This window comes from Trichoplusia ni, unplaced genomic scaffold (assembly GCF_003590095.1).
Source record: "Trichoplusia ni isolate ovarian cell line Hi5 unplaced genomic scaffold, tn1 tig00003581, whole genome shotgun sequence".
NCBI classification, from domain to species: Eukaryota; Metazoa; Arthropoda; class Insecta; order Lepidoptera; family Noctuidae; genus Trichoplusia; species Trichoplusia ni.
The window spans coordinates 841-14,165 of NW_020800422.1; the positions used below are offsets into that span (position 1 = coordinate 841).

General features: G+C 60.7%; 1 protein-coding gene across 1 annotated transcript; it reads left to right on the forward strand.

Annotated features, from left to right (window-relative positions):
* The first annotated feature begins 200 nt into the window (after positions 1-200).
* LOC113507975 (MAP7 domain-containing protein 1-like) lies at positions 201-12,738 on the forward strand. The gene is made up of 2 exons (XM_026890911.1): positions 201-1,585; positions 12,732-12,738. The coding sequence occupies exons 1-2, from the start codon at positions 201-203 to the stop codon at positions 12,736-12,738; spliced, it is 1,392 nt and encodes a 463-aa protein (XP_026746712.1).
* The last annotated feature ends 587 nt before the right edge of the window (positions 12,739-13,325 follow it).

Here is a 13,325-nt window from a genome sequence, read left to right on the forward strand (position 1 = left end):
CGCTACGTGGGGCTGCATAGGCAGCGCGAAGAAATGCGGAGGATGGCCGCTGAAACGGAGCAGGCCGACGATACCTCCGCATTAAGAGAAGAGGAGGATAGGCAGGGAAGGGACGCCAGGGCAGCGATAAGGGACCTCATGAGGTCCGGACTCAAGCCGCTCGACCCTCCTCCGCCAAAGAGTTGATTGACGGCGGCGTGATGGCGGTCTTAGAGGTGGCCCGCACCTCAAAGAACATCAAGGGCTGCCTCATTAAGAAAATTAAGGATGCGATCGAGGACATACAGGGCGGTGTCCGCGCTTTGACCAGTGATAAGCGAATGGAAAGGTTGCTCGAGGAAAACAAGCGCCTCACTGAGCGACTGAACGCGCTGGAGGAGGCGCAGGGAAAGTCTGCGGAGAGGCGGACTGCCCCAGCGGCCCAAGAGGAAGAAGAGCGTATGAAACGCATCATGCTGTCCGTCGGGACGATGATGGACGCAAGGCTGGCTGGGATTACAAGCCGACTCCCGCCGGAGCCTGTAATGCGTCCACCATTGGCGGCGGACAGAAGAAGGGCGGAGGTGGAGGCTGCGGGCCGTGGACCCAAACCTGGGTACAGCCAGGTCCTCAAGGCGGCCCCGGCTCCAAAAACATCAGCGCCGAAGACGGCGCCGACGCCAGCGCCGAGACAGGCGCCAAAGCCGACCCCGAAGCCGGATCCAAAACCGGCCAAGGGGAAGGCAAAGAAATCGACGGGGCAACCTGCGCCGGCTTTAGCACCGGCGACAGAAGAGACACCGGCACTGGCACCAGCGCCACAAGAGCCGGTAGCGGGCACGTCGGAGACTGTGGAGGATGGGTGGACCACGGTCTCCAAGAAGAAGAAGGCGCCTAAATCAAAGGCGCCGGAGCGCCCGGTGGCGAAGCCGGCAAAAACCCCTCCCGCCAAGAAGAAGGAGGGAAAGAAGCCGTCGACAAAGGGGCCCAAGAAGGAGTCGGGGAGGACGCGGCGGAGAAGGGGGCAACGACAGAGGCGTCTTGCCCGCACCGCTGCCGTCGTCCTCACCATTAGTGAGGAGGGGGCGCAAAAGGCCCTCACATATGAGACGGTCCTACGGCAGGCACGCGAGACAATCGACCTCGACAAAATGGGGGTCGATATGGTTGCCGACCCGATCCGTATAAGGAGGGCGCAGACGGGGGCTAGGATTCTCGAGCTCCCCAAAAACATTGGTCGGGAGGCGGCTGATGACATGGCGAAACAGCTGCGGGCCAAGTACGGTGACGACGTCAAGGTCACCACGCCTGTCAGGTGCGCGGAGCTCCGGGTAACAAACCTGGACGAGTCCGTCACCCGGGAGGACATCCTTGGCGTCGCCACACGTCAAGGTCAGTGCGCTCCTGACCAAATTAAGGTTGGGGAGCTGAGGCCCAGCCCCGGTGCTAAATTCAGCGCCGTGATGAAGTGCCCTCTGGAGGTGGCCTCGAAGTTGGTCACCTCCAAAACGCAGAAGTTTCTGGTGGGATGGAGCTCGGCGCGGGTCGTGCAACTTGATGCACGGCCCATGAAATGCTTCCGCTGCCTCGCACTAGGCCACACAAGGCCAGTGTGCACGTGCCCCGCGGACCGCAGTGGTTTGTGTTACCGCTGCGCGATGCCCGGGCACAAGGCAGTGGACTGCAAGGCGCCAGCCAACTGCGCCATATGCGCCGAGCTCGGCCGCAATGCCGCCCACCAGATGGGCAGCCGGGGATGTGCTCCCCCGGCGCTTATTAAGAAGAAGATGGCCGCAATGGGGAAAGTGCCCGTTGCGGTCACATCACAGGCGCGCCCCTGTGAGGAGGAACGGATGGACGAACAATAATGGATAACGTCCGTCCACACTTCCTCCTCCAGGGGAACTTGAACCACTGCGCCGGCGCGCAGGATCTGTTTCTCCAGTCGCTGGCGCAGTGGAGCATTGATATCGGTGTGGCGGCGGAGCCATACTATGTTGCCCCTCGCCCCAATTGGGCGGGGGACCTCGACGGCTCCGTCGCCGTCATAAGCGCCTTGGGCGCGGACTCCCGGCCCCTGCATATTGTTCGCAGGGGCTCGGGATATGTCGCAGTAAAGTGGGGGCCGTACGCAGTGGTAGGGGTCTACTTCTCGCCGAACAGGGGTCTGGCTGAGTTCGAGTCATTTATGGCCGAGCTCGAGGCCCTTGTTCGGACGCTCTCATCCCGCCCGGTCATAGTGCTCGGTGACCTCAACGCCAAGAGCACAGCGTGGGGGGAACCGGCAACCGACCGGCGCGGGGAATTATTGGAGGAGTGGGCCCTCGGATTGGACCTTGCCCTGCTGAATAGGGGTAGGGTCCACACCTGCGTACGGCAGAACGGAGGGTCCATCGTCGACGTGTCGTTTTGCGCTCCGTCTATTGCGGAGCGCGTTCGTGATTGGCGCGTCGAGGAGGTGGAGACGCTATCGGACCATCGATACATACGGTTCAGCGTTTCCACTCCTGGGGGACCCGGGATCCGGCGCTTTACACCGGACTCGGGAAGCCCACGATGGGCCCTAAAGAAGATGGATAGAGAGCTGCTGATCGAGGCGGCCATTGTGGCCGATTGGTGCATGCCGGCGGTGTCAGGCCGCTCAATTGACGACGAGGCAGAGCTATTTTGTCGCACCTTAACTTTGGTGTGCGACACAGCGATGCCTCGCGTCCGACGGCGGCCGAACCGCCGGTCAGTTTACTGGTGGTCGCCCGAGATCGCAGCTCTCAGGGAGGCGTGCTTCGGGGCAAAGCGGGCCCTCACCCGCTACCGCTCCAGGCACGCCGGAAGACCAAGTTGGGACGAGACGAGGGAGGCCTCACTGTATGAGGCCTACCGCACGGCGAGGAGCAATCTCCGCCTGGCCATTCTAAAGGCCAAGGCACAGGAAGACAGGAGATGCTGGAGGAACTCAATAGGGATCCGTGGGGGCGCCCATACATCGCGGCGCGGAACAAGCTCCGCGCCAACGGGCCCCGATCACGGAGACCATGGAGCCCCAGCTGCTCCACGCCGTAGTCTCGTCCCTTTTCCCGGAAAGGACAGATGTATGCCTCCGTGGTGGTCGCGACTCAGGTGTCGGAGCCACTGGAGGCCATAACGAAGGGGAATGGAGGCGTCCATCATCCGCCTTCGCCCAAAGAAGACCGCCCCAGGCCCCGATGGAGTGCCGGCGCGCGCACTTGCGCTGGCACTGGGGCCTCTTGAAAGTCGATTCCGGGGTCTGCTCAACTCCTGTTTGGAGGAGGGCAGATTCCCGGATACATGGAAGACGGGGCGGCTCGTCCTTCTTCGAAAGGAGGGACGACCGGCAGACTCACCGTCTGGCTACAGGCCGATTGTCCTGCTGGACGAGGCGGGCAAGCTCTTTGAGCGCATCATCGCGCCCGCATCGTCCGGCATCTTGATAGGACTGGTCCGAGTCTGTCGGACTGCCAATACGGCTTTAGGGCGAGGCGGTCCACGGTGGACGCCATCAAAGTCGTCCAGGAGTTCGCCGCGGATGCGGTAGCACGGGGGGCGTGGCGGTGGCGTTTCGCTAGACATCGCCAACGCCTTCAATTCGCTGCCGCATCAGTGCATAGAGTCGGCGCTCCGATACCACGGGGTGCCGCTCTATCTTGCAGCGCGTCGTGGCGGACTACCTGTCCGGGCGACACGTGTCGTTCGCGGGCCAAGCGGCCCGCAGAGGTGGGAGACGGGACGCGGTGTTCCACAGGGGTCTGTCTTGGGGCCCCTCTTGTGGAACATCGGGTATGACTGGACCCTCCGGGGCGCTCTCCTGCCCTGCACGCGGGTCGTGTGCTACGCGGACGACACATTGGTTTTGGCGCGGGGTTCGACCCCGCGGAATGCATCCGGCGTGCGACCTGCGGCACGCAACTCGTCGTGGGTCGCATCCGGATGCTTGGACTTGACGTGGCTCTGGGGAAGACCGAGGCGCTCTTGCTGCACGGCCCCCGGAGCCCACACACCGGACATGACGCGTGCCTGACAGTGGAAGGTGTCCGTATCCCACTGTCAGGCACTATGAAGTACTCGGCTGGTCCTCGACGGGAGGCTCAACTTCCGGAGAGCACTTCCGAAGGCTGGCGCCCAGACTCCGGGCTGCCGCAGCTGCTCTCGGGAGGCTGCTGCCGAACGTCGGGGGCCCCGACATTGGGTGTCGCCGTTTATACGGGGGGGTCATCAGGTCGATGGCCCTCTACGGCGCACCCATATGGGCCAAATCGTTGTTGCCCGACAGTCGGGCGGTCCTGCTTGGCGCGCAGCGTGCTGTCGCCAACAGGATCGTCCGTGCATACCGTACTGTCGGGCACGAAGCCGCGACTGCCTTGGCGGGGACTCCGCCTTGGGATTTGGAAGCAAGGTGCTTGCGGACATTTACACCCGCATCACCGAGCTCCGGTCCCGGGGCATCGAACCCTCGCCGAGGCAGCGCGAGCTTGGAAAGGACAAGCCCGCCTCGTCACCCTTCGAAACTGGGAAATTCGTCTTTCGAGACCGACGGCGGGGCGGGCTATTTGTGAGGCGATCCGCCCACAACTACAACCGTGGGCGGAGAGGCGGTACGGTGTCTTGACCTACCGCCTCACGCAGGTTCTAAGTGGCCATGGGGCTTTTGGCCATTATTGTGTCGCGTCGTCAGGAGGGAGGAGTCGACTGCGTGCCATGAGTGCGGTGACGTTGATGACACCGCACTCCACACTCTGGCCGCATGTCCGGCATTCGCCGAGCCACGCCTCCGAACTCCTGACGACTATTGGAAATGTTGATTTGTCCGCGCTGCCGGCTGTTGTTTCTGCATCTCTCAGCAGCCGCGCAGCGTGGAATGCATTGGCCTCCTTCTGCGAGACGGTCATGTCCCAGAAGGAGGCGGCGGAGCGCGCTCGGGAGGAAGATCCCAGCGCGCCCGCCATACGCCGACGTCGTATGGGGCGGCGACGTGCTGCGCACGAGCGCAACTTGCCGCCCTAGCTAGGGTCTGGGCGATAGGCACGGGGGTGCATATCGCCCGTCAAAACAGACCCGCGACGGGGGGTCGCATTTCGGTGTGACGGGTGCGACCCCATTACGAGGCGAGGAGGCCGACGCTCTTTACACGTCGGCCTCCACAAACAACGCGAAAGCGAGCCGCCGGCCCTACTCAACGGCCGGCGGATCCCCGCGGCCGGCACAGTGTAGTGATATTCATGTAACTCCACGTGCCGGCATTAAACGCGGCTGACGTCACCCGGCGGTTAGGTTTAGTCAGTAAGAGTCTGACACTACCCGTCCTCCCCCCCGGGAGGGCGGGTGTCCATGAGGATTCCCCCGCCTAAAAAAAAAAAAAAAAAAAAAAGGTTAGGTTGGGGTCCCGGCCCCTGCATACCATCCGCAGGGGCTCGGGTTATGTCGCAGTCGTTTGGGGGCCGTACGCAGTCGTAGGGGTCTACTTCTCGCCGAACAGGGGTCTGGCAGAGTTCGAGTCATTTATGGCCGAGCTCGAGGCCCTTGTTCGGACGCTCTCATCCCGCCCGGTCATTGTGCTCGGTGACCTCAACGCCAAGAGCACAGCGTGGGGGGAACCGGCAACCGACCGGCGTGGGGAACTTTTGGAGGAGTGGGCCCTCGGACTGGACCTTGCCCTGCTGAATAGGGGCAGGGTCCACACCTGCGTACGGCAGAACGGAGGGTCCATCGTCGACGTGTCGTTTTGCGCTCCGTCTATTGCGGAGCGCGTTCGTGATTGGCGCGTCGAGGAGGTGGAGACGCTATCGGACCATCGTTACATACGGTTCAGCGTTTCCGCTCCTGGGGGACCCGGGATCCGGCGCTTTACACCGGACCCGGGAAGCCCACGATGGGCCCTAAAGAAGATGGACAGAGAGCTGCTGATCGAGGCGGCCATTGTAGCCGATTGGTGCACACCGGCGGTGGCCGGCCGCTCAATTGACGACGAGGCAGAGCGATTCTGTCGCACCTTAACCTTAGTGTGCGACACTGCGATGCCTCGCGTCCGACGGCGGCCGAACCGCCGGTCAGTTTACTGGTGGTCGCCCGAGATCGCAGCTCTCAGGGAGGCGTGCTTCGGGGCAAAGCGGAGTCTTACCCGCTACCGCTCCAGGCACGCCGGAAGACCAGGCTGGGACGAGACGAGGGAGGCCTCGCTGTATGAGGCTTACCGCACGGCGAGGAGCAATCTCCGCCTGGCCATCATACAGGCCAAGGCAGCAGGGAGAGAGGAGATGCTGGAGGAGCTCAACAGGGATCCGTGGGGCGCCCGTACATCGCGGCGCGGAGCAAGCTCCGCGCCAACGGGCCCCCGATTACGGAGACCATGGAGCCCCAGCTGCTCCAAGCCGTAGTCTCGTCCCTATTCCCGGACAGGATACAGATTCGCCCTCCAGTGGTGGCCGCGCCTCAGGCGCCAGAGTCGTCACTGGAGCTCATCACGGAGGGGGAACTGGAGGCGTCCATAAGCCGCCTTCGCCCGAAGAAGACCGCCCCAGGCCCCGACGGAGTGCCGGCGCGCGCTCTTGCGCTGGCACTGGGGCCACTCGAAAGTCGATTCCGGGGACTGCTCAACTCTTGTTTGGAGGAGGGCAGATTCCCGGATACATGGAAGACGGGGCGGTTGGTACTCCTACGCAAGGAGGGGCGTCCGGCAGACTCGCCTTCGGGTTATCGGCCGATCGTCCTGCTGGACGAGGCGGGCAAGCTCTTTGAGCGTGTCATCGCTGCCCGCATCGTCCGGCATTTGGAAAGGACGGGTCCGAGTCTGTCGGATTGCCAATTTGGATTCAGGGCGAGGCGGTCCACAGTGGACGCCATTAAAGTTGTAAAAGAGTTCGCCACGGATGCGGTGGCACGGGGGGGCGTGGCGGTGGCTGTTTCACTTGACATCGCCAACGCCTTCAATTCGCTGCCGCATCAGTGCATAGAGTCGGCGCTCCGATACCACGGGGTGCCGCTCTATCTCCAGCGCGTCGTGGCGGACTACCTGTCCGGGAGATTTGTGTCGTTCGTGGGTCAGAACGGCCCGCAGAGGTGGGAGACCGGGCGCGGTGTTCCACAGGGGTCTGTCTTGGGGCCCCTCTTGTGGAACATCGGGTACGATTGGACCCTCCGAGGTGCTCTCCTGCCCTGCACGCGGGTCGTCTGTTATGCGGACGACACCCTGGTTTTGGCGCGGGGTGCGAACCCCGCAGAATGCATCCGGCGTGCGACCTGCGGCACGCAACTCGTCGTAGGTCGCATCCGGATGCTTGGACTTGACGTGGCTCTGGGGAAGACCGAGGCGCTCTTGCTGCACGGCCCCCGGAGCCCCACACAAACTACCGGATTTGACGCGTGCCTGACGGTGGAAGGTGTCCGTATCCCACTGTCAGGCACAATGAAGTATTTGGGACTGGTCCTCGACGGGAGGCTCAACTTCCGGGAGCACTTCAGAAGGCTGGCGCCCAGACTCCGGGCTGCCGCAGCTGCTCTCGGGAGGCTGCTGCCGAACGTCGGGGGCCCTGATGCAGGGTGTCGCCGGCTATACGCAGGGGTCATACGGTCCATGGCCCTGTACGGCGCACCCGTTTGGGCCAAATCGTTGTTGCCCGACAGTCGGGCGGTCCTGCTTGGCGCGCAGCGTGCTGTCGCCAACAGGGTCGTCCGTGCATACCGTACTGTCGGGCACGAAGCCGCGACTGCCTTGGCGGGGACGCCGCCTTGGGATCTGGAAGCGAAGGTGCTTGCGGACATTTACACCCGCATCACCGAGCTCCGGTCCCGGGGCATTGAACCCTCGCCAAGGCAAAAGAAAACTGGAAGAGACAAGCCCGCCTCGTCACCTTTAGGAACTGGGAGCTGCGGCTCTCACGACCGACGGCGGGGCGGGCTATTTGTGAAGCAATCCGCCCACACTTACAACCGTGGGCGGAGAGGCGGTATGGTGTTCTTACCTACCGCCTCACGCAGATGTTGACGGGCCACGGGGCGTTCGCCCATTACTTGTGCCGCGTCGTCAGGAGGGAGGAGTCGACTGCGTGCCATGAGTGCGGTGATGTCGACGACACCGCACTCCATACTCTGGCCGTATGTCCGGCTTTTGCCGAGCCACGCTCCGACCTTCTGGCGGCGCTTGGCAATATAGACTTGTCCGCGCTGCCGGCTGTTGTGGCTGCATCGATCAGCAGTCGCGCAGCGTGGAATGCATTGGCCTCCTTCGCAGAGACAGTCATGTCAGCGAAGGAGGCGGCGGAGCGCGCTCGGGAGGAAGATCCCAGCGCGCCCGCCATACGCCGACGTCGTATGGGGCGGCGACGTGCTGCGCACGAGCGCCACTTGCCGCCCTAACTAGGGTCTGGGCGATAGGCACGGGGGTGCATATCGCCCGTCAAAACAGACCCGCGACGGGGGGTCGCATTTCGGTGTGACGGGTGCGACCCCATTACGAGGCGAGGAGGCCGACGCCCTTTACACGTCGGCCTCCAAAAACCAAAACAAAACAACGCGAAAGCGAGCCGCCGGCCCTACTCAACGGCCGGCGGATCCCCGCGGCCGGCACAGTGTTGTCATATCATGTAACACCACGTGCCGGCACAAAACGCGGCTGACGTCACCCGGCGGTTAGGTTTAGTCAGTAAGAGTCTGACACTACCCGTCCTCCCCCCCGGGGGGGCGGGTGTCCATGAGGATTCCCCCGCCAAAAAAAAAAAAAAAAAAAAAAAAAAAGGTTAGGTTAGGTTAGGTTAGGTTTAGGTTAGGTTAGGTTGTGCGCCATATGCGCCGAGCTCGGCCGCAATGCCGCCCACCAGATGGGCAGCCGGGGATGTGCTCCCCCGGCACTTATCAAGAAGAAGATGGCCGCAATGGGGAAAGTGCCCATTGCGGCCACATCACAGGCGCACCCCTGTGAGGAGGAACGGATGGACGAACAATAATGGATAACGTCCGTCCACACTTCCTCCTCCAGGGGAACTTGAACCACTGCGCCGGCGCGCAGGATCTGTTTCTCCAGTCGCTGGCGCAGTGGAGCATTGATATTGGAGTGGCGGCGGAGCCTTATTTTGTCGCCCCTCGTCCCAATTGGGCGGGGATCTCGACGGCTCCGTCGCCGTCATAAGCGCCTTGGGCGCGGACTCCCGACCCCTGCATACCATCCGCAGGGGTTCGGGATATGTTGCAGTTGTTTGGGGGCCGTACGCAGTCGTAGGGGTCTACTTCTCGCCGAGCAGGGGTCTGGCAGAGTTCGAGTCATTTATGGCCGAGCTCGAGGCCCTTGTTCGGACGCTCTCGCCTCGCCCGGTCATCGTGCTCGGTGACCTCAACGCCAAGAGCACAGCGTGGGGGGAACCGGCAACCGACCGGCGCGGGGAGCTTTTGGAGGAGTGGGCCCTCGGATTGGACCTTGCCCTGCTGAACAGGGGTAGGGTCCACACCTGCGTACGGCAGAATGGAGGGTCCATCGTCGACGTGTCGTTTTGCGCTCCGTCTATTGCGGAGCGCGTTCGTGATTGGCGCGTCGAGGAGGTGGAGACGCTATCGGACCACCGATATATACGGTTCAGCGTTTCCACTCCTGGGGACCCGGGATCCGGCGCTTTACACCGGACTCCGGGAAGCCCACGATGGGCCCTAAAGAAGATGGACGAGAGCTGCTGATCGAGGCGGCCATTGTGCCGATTGGTGCAGCCGGCGGTGTCAGGCCGCTCCATTGACGACGAGGCAGAGCGATTCTGTCGCACCTTAACTCTTAGTGTGCGACACCGCGATGCCTCGCGTCCGACGGCGGCCGAACCGCCGGTCAGTTTACTGGTGGTCGCCCGAGATCGCAGCTCTCAGGGAGGCGTGCTTCGGGGCAAGCGGGGTCTACCCGCTACCGCTCCAGGCACGCCGGAAGACCAGGCTGGGACGAGACGAGGGAGGCCTCGCTGTATGAGGCCTACCGCACGGCGAGGAGCAATCTCCGCCTGGCCATTCTAAGGCCAAGGCACAGGGAGACAGGAGATGCTGGAGGACTCAACAGGGATCCGTGGGGGCGCCCGTACATCGCGGCGCGGAACAAGCTCCGCGCCAACGGGCCCCCGATCACGGAGACCATGGAGCCCCAGCTGCTCCACGCCGTAGTCTCGTCCCTTTTCCCGGAAAGGACAGATGTAGTGCCTCCGGTGGTGTTCGCGACTCAGGTGTCGGAACCACTGGAGGCGATAACAGAAGGAGAATTGGAGGCGTCCATCATCCGCCTTCGCCCAAAGAAGACCGCCCCAGGCCCCGATGGAGTGCCGGCGCGCGCACTTGCGCTGGCACTGGGGCCTCTTGAAAGTCGATTCCGGGGTCTGCTCAACTCCTGTTTGGAGGAGGGCAGATTCCCGGATACATGGAAGACGGGGCGGCTCGTCCTTCTTCGAAAGGAGGGACGACCGGCAGACTCACCGTCTGGCTACAGGCCGATTGTCCTGCTGGACGAGGCGGGCAAGCTCTTTGAGCGCATCATCGCGCCCGCATCGTCCGGCATCTGATAGGACTGGTCCGAGTCTGTCGGACTGCCAATACGGCTTTAGGGCGAGGCGGTCCACGGTGGACGCCATCAAAGTCGTCCAGGAGTTCGCCGCGGATGCGGTAGCACGAGGGGGCGTGGCGGTGGCAGTTTCGTTAGACATCGCCAACGCCTTCAATTCGCTGCCGCATCAGTGCATAGAGTCGGCGCTCCGATACCACGGGGTGCCGCTCTATTTGCAGCGCGTCGTGGCGGACTACCTGTCCGGGCGACACGTGTCGTTCGCGGGCCAAGCGGCCCGCAGAGGTGGGAGACGGGACGCGGTGTTCCACAGGGGTCTGTCTTGGGGCCCCTCTTGTGGAACATCGGGTATGACTGGACCCTCCGGGGCGCTCTCCTGCCCTGCACGCGGGTCGTGTGCTACGCGGACGACACATTGGTTTTGGCGCGGGGTTCCGACCCCGCGGAATGCATCCGGCGTGCGACCTGCGGCACGCAACTCGTCGTAGGTCGCATCCGGATGCTTGGACTTGACGTGGCTCTGGGGAAGACCGAAGCGCTTTTGCTGCACGGCCCCCGGAGCCCACACACCGGACATGACGCGTGCCTGACAGTGGAAGGTGTCCGTATCCCACTGTCAGGCACATGAAGTATCTAGGACTGGTCCTCGACGGGAGGCTCAACTTCCGGGAGCACTTCCGAAGGTTGGCGCCCAGACTCCGGGCTGCCGCAGCTGCTCTCGGGAGGCTGTTGCCGAACGTCGGGGGCCCCGACTTAGGGTGCCGCCGTTTATACGGGGGGGTCATACGCTCAATGGCCCTCTACGGCGCACCCATTTGGGCGAAGAAGTTATTGCCCGACAGTCGGGCGGTCCTGCTTGGCGCGCAGCGTGCTGTCGCCAACAGGATCGTCCGTGCATACCGAACTGTCGGGCACGAAGCCGCGACTGCCTTGGCGGGGACTCCGCCTTGGGATTTGGAAGCGAAGGTGCTTGCGGACATTTACACCCGCATCACCGAGCTCCGGTCCCGGGGCATCGAACCCTCGCCGAGGCAGCGAGAAACTTGGAAAGGCAGCCCGCCTCGTCACGTATCGAAATTGGGAGCTCCGTCTCTCGAGACCGACGGCGGGCGGGCATTTGTGAAGCGATCCGCCCACACTTACAACCGTGGGCGGAGAGGCGGTACGGTGTCTTGACCTACCGCCTCACGCAGGTGCTAACTGGCCATGGGGCTTTGGCCATTATTTGTGTCGCGTCGTCAGGAGGGAGGAGTCGACTGCGTGCCATGAGTGCGGTGACGAAGATGACACCGCATTGCACACTCTGGCCGTATGTCCGGCTTTTGCCGAGCCACGCTCCGACCTTCTGCGGCGCTAAATTTGATTATCTTTCCGCGCTGCCGGCTGTTGTCGCTTCAGCTATCAGCAGTCGCGCAGCGTGGAACGCACTTGCCTCCTTCTGCGAGACGGTCATGTCCAGAAGGAGGCGGCGGAGCGCGCGAGGAGGAAGATCCCAGCGCGCCCGCCATACGCCGACGTCGTATGGGGCGGCGACGTGCTGCGCACGAGCGCAACTTGCCGCCCTAGCTAGGGTCTGGGCGATAGGCACGGGGGTGCATATCGCCCGTCAAAACAGACCCGCGACGGGGGGTCGCATTTCGGTGTGACGGGTGCGACCCCATTACGAGGCGAGGAGGCCGACGCTCTTTACACGTCGGCCTCCACAAACAACGCGAAAGCGAGCCGCCGGCCCTACTCAACGGCCGGCGGATCCCGCGGCCGGCACAGTGTAGTGATATTATGTAGCTCCACGTGCCGGCATTAAACGCGGCTGACGTCACCCGGCGGTTAGGTTTAGTCAGTAAGAGTCTGACACTACCCGTCCTCCCCCCCGGGGGGGGGGGGTCCATGAGGATTCCCCCGCCTTAAAAAAAAAAAAAAAAAAAAAAAAAAAAAAAAAAAAAAAGGTTAGGTTAGGTTAGGTTAGGTTAGGTTAGGTTTTTTTTTTTTTTTTTTTTTTTTTTTTTTTTTTTTTTTTTTTAATTCTCATACCTCCAACATAATTGGAGACCTTATCTATCTTTGAGCCTTTTTCATACCAGTTCTCGCATTTTTTCCTCTCGTACTTTCATACCGCATACTTACTCATTCATACATCATATCTTTCATGGCATTTTACGGTTGGGATTACCGTCTACGGTTCTGTTTCTATTACTATTTACTATTATATATTCTCTTCCAGGATTTAGGGTTGAGGTAATAATTGACAGAGACTTATTTATTTGACAACAGAATGGTTTTTCGTTATGTTCTTATGTTGTTTCTTATTTCTACTTTTCTTACAATATCTAATTTCTACTTTTCTTACAATATCTTATTTCCACTTTTCTTACTATATCTTATTTCTACTTTTCTTACAATATCTTATTTCTACTTTCTTACAATATTTTATTTCTATTTTTCTTACATCTTGTTTCCGTTTTTATTAACTTATCATCCTTAGCTTCGTTCATAGTGTTTGTTTATTCTATTCTTATATTACAGAGTTTATACTTAACTATTCTTATTTTATTTACATATAATTTGTTATAATATCATCAGATATTAAACTATTATATTATTACTTAATCTTTATTTATCTTATTTACCCTTTCTATTATTTTTGCGCAGTACTTTATAAACCCAGTGTTGCTTTTACTTTTTATAATCGTTGATAAATTTTCTTTCATGATTTTATGATCTAGGCTAATTTCCACCTCGAACCTCTGTTTTGCGTTAATTGGGCAGTCGGTCAATATATGTATTATGTCCTCCTCCTGGTTTGAGTCGCAAGGGC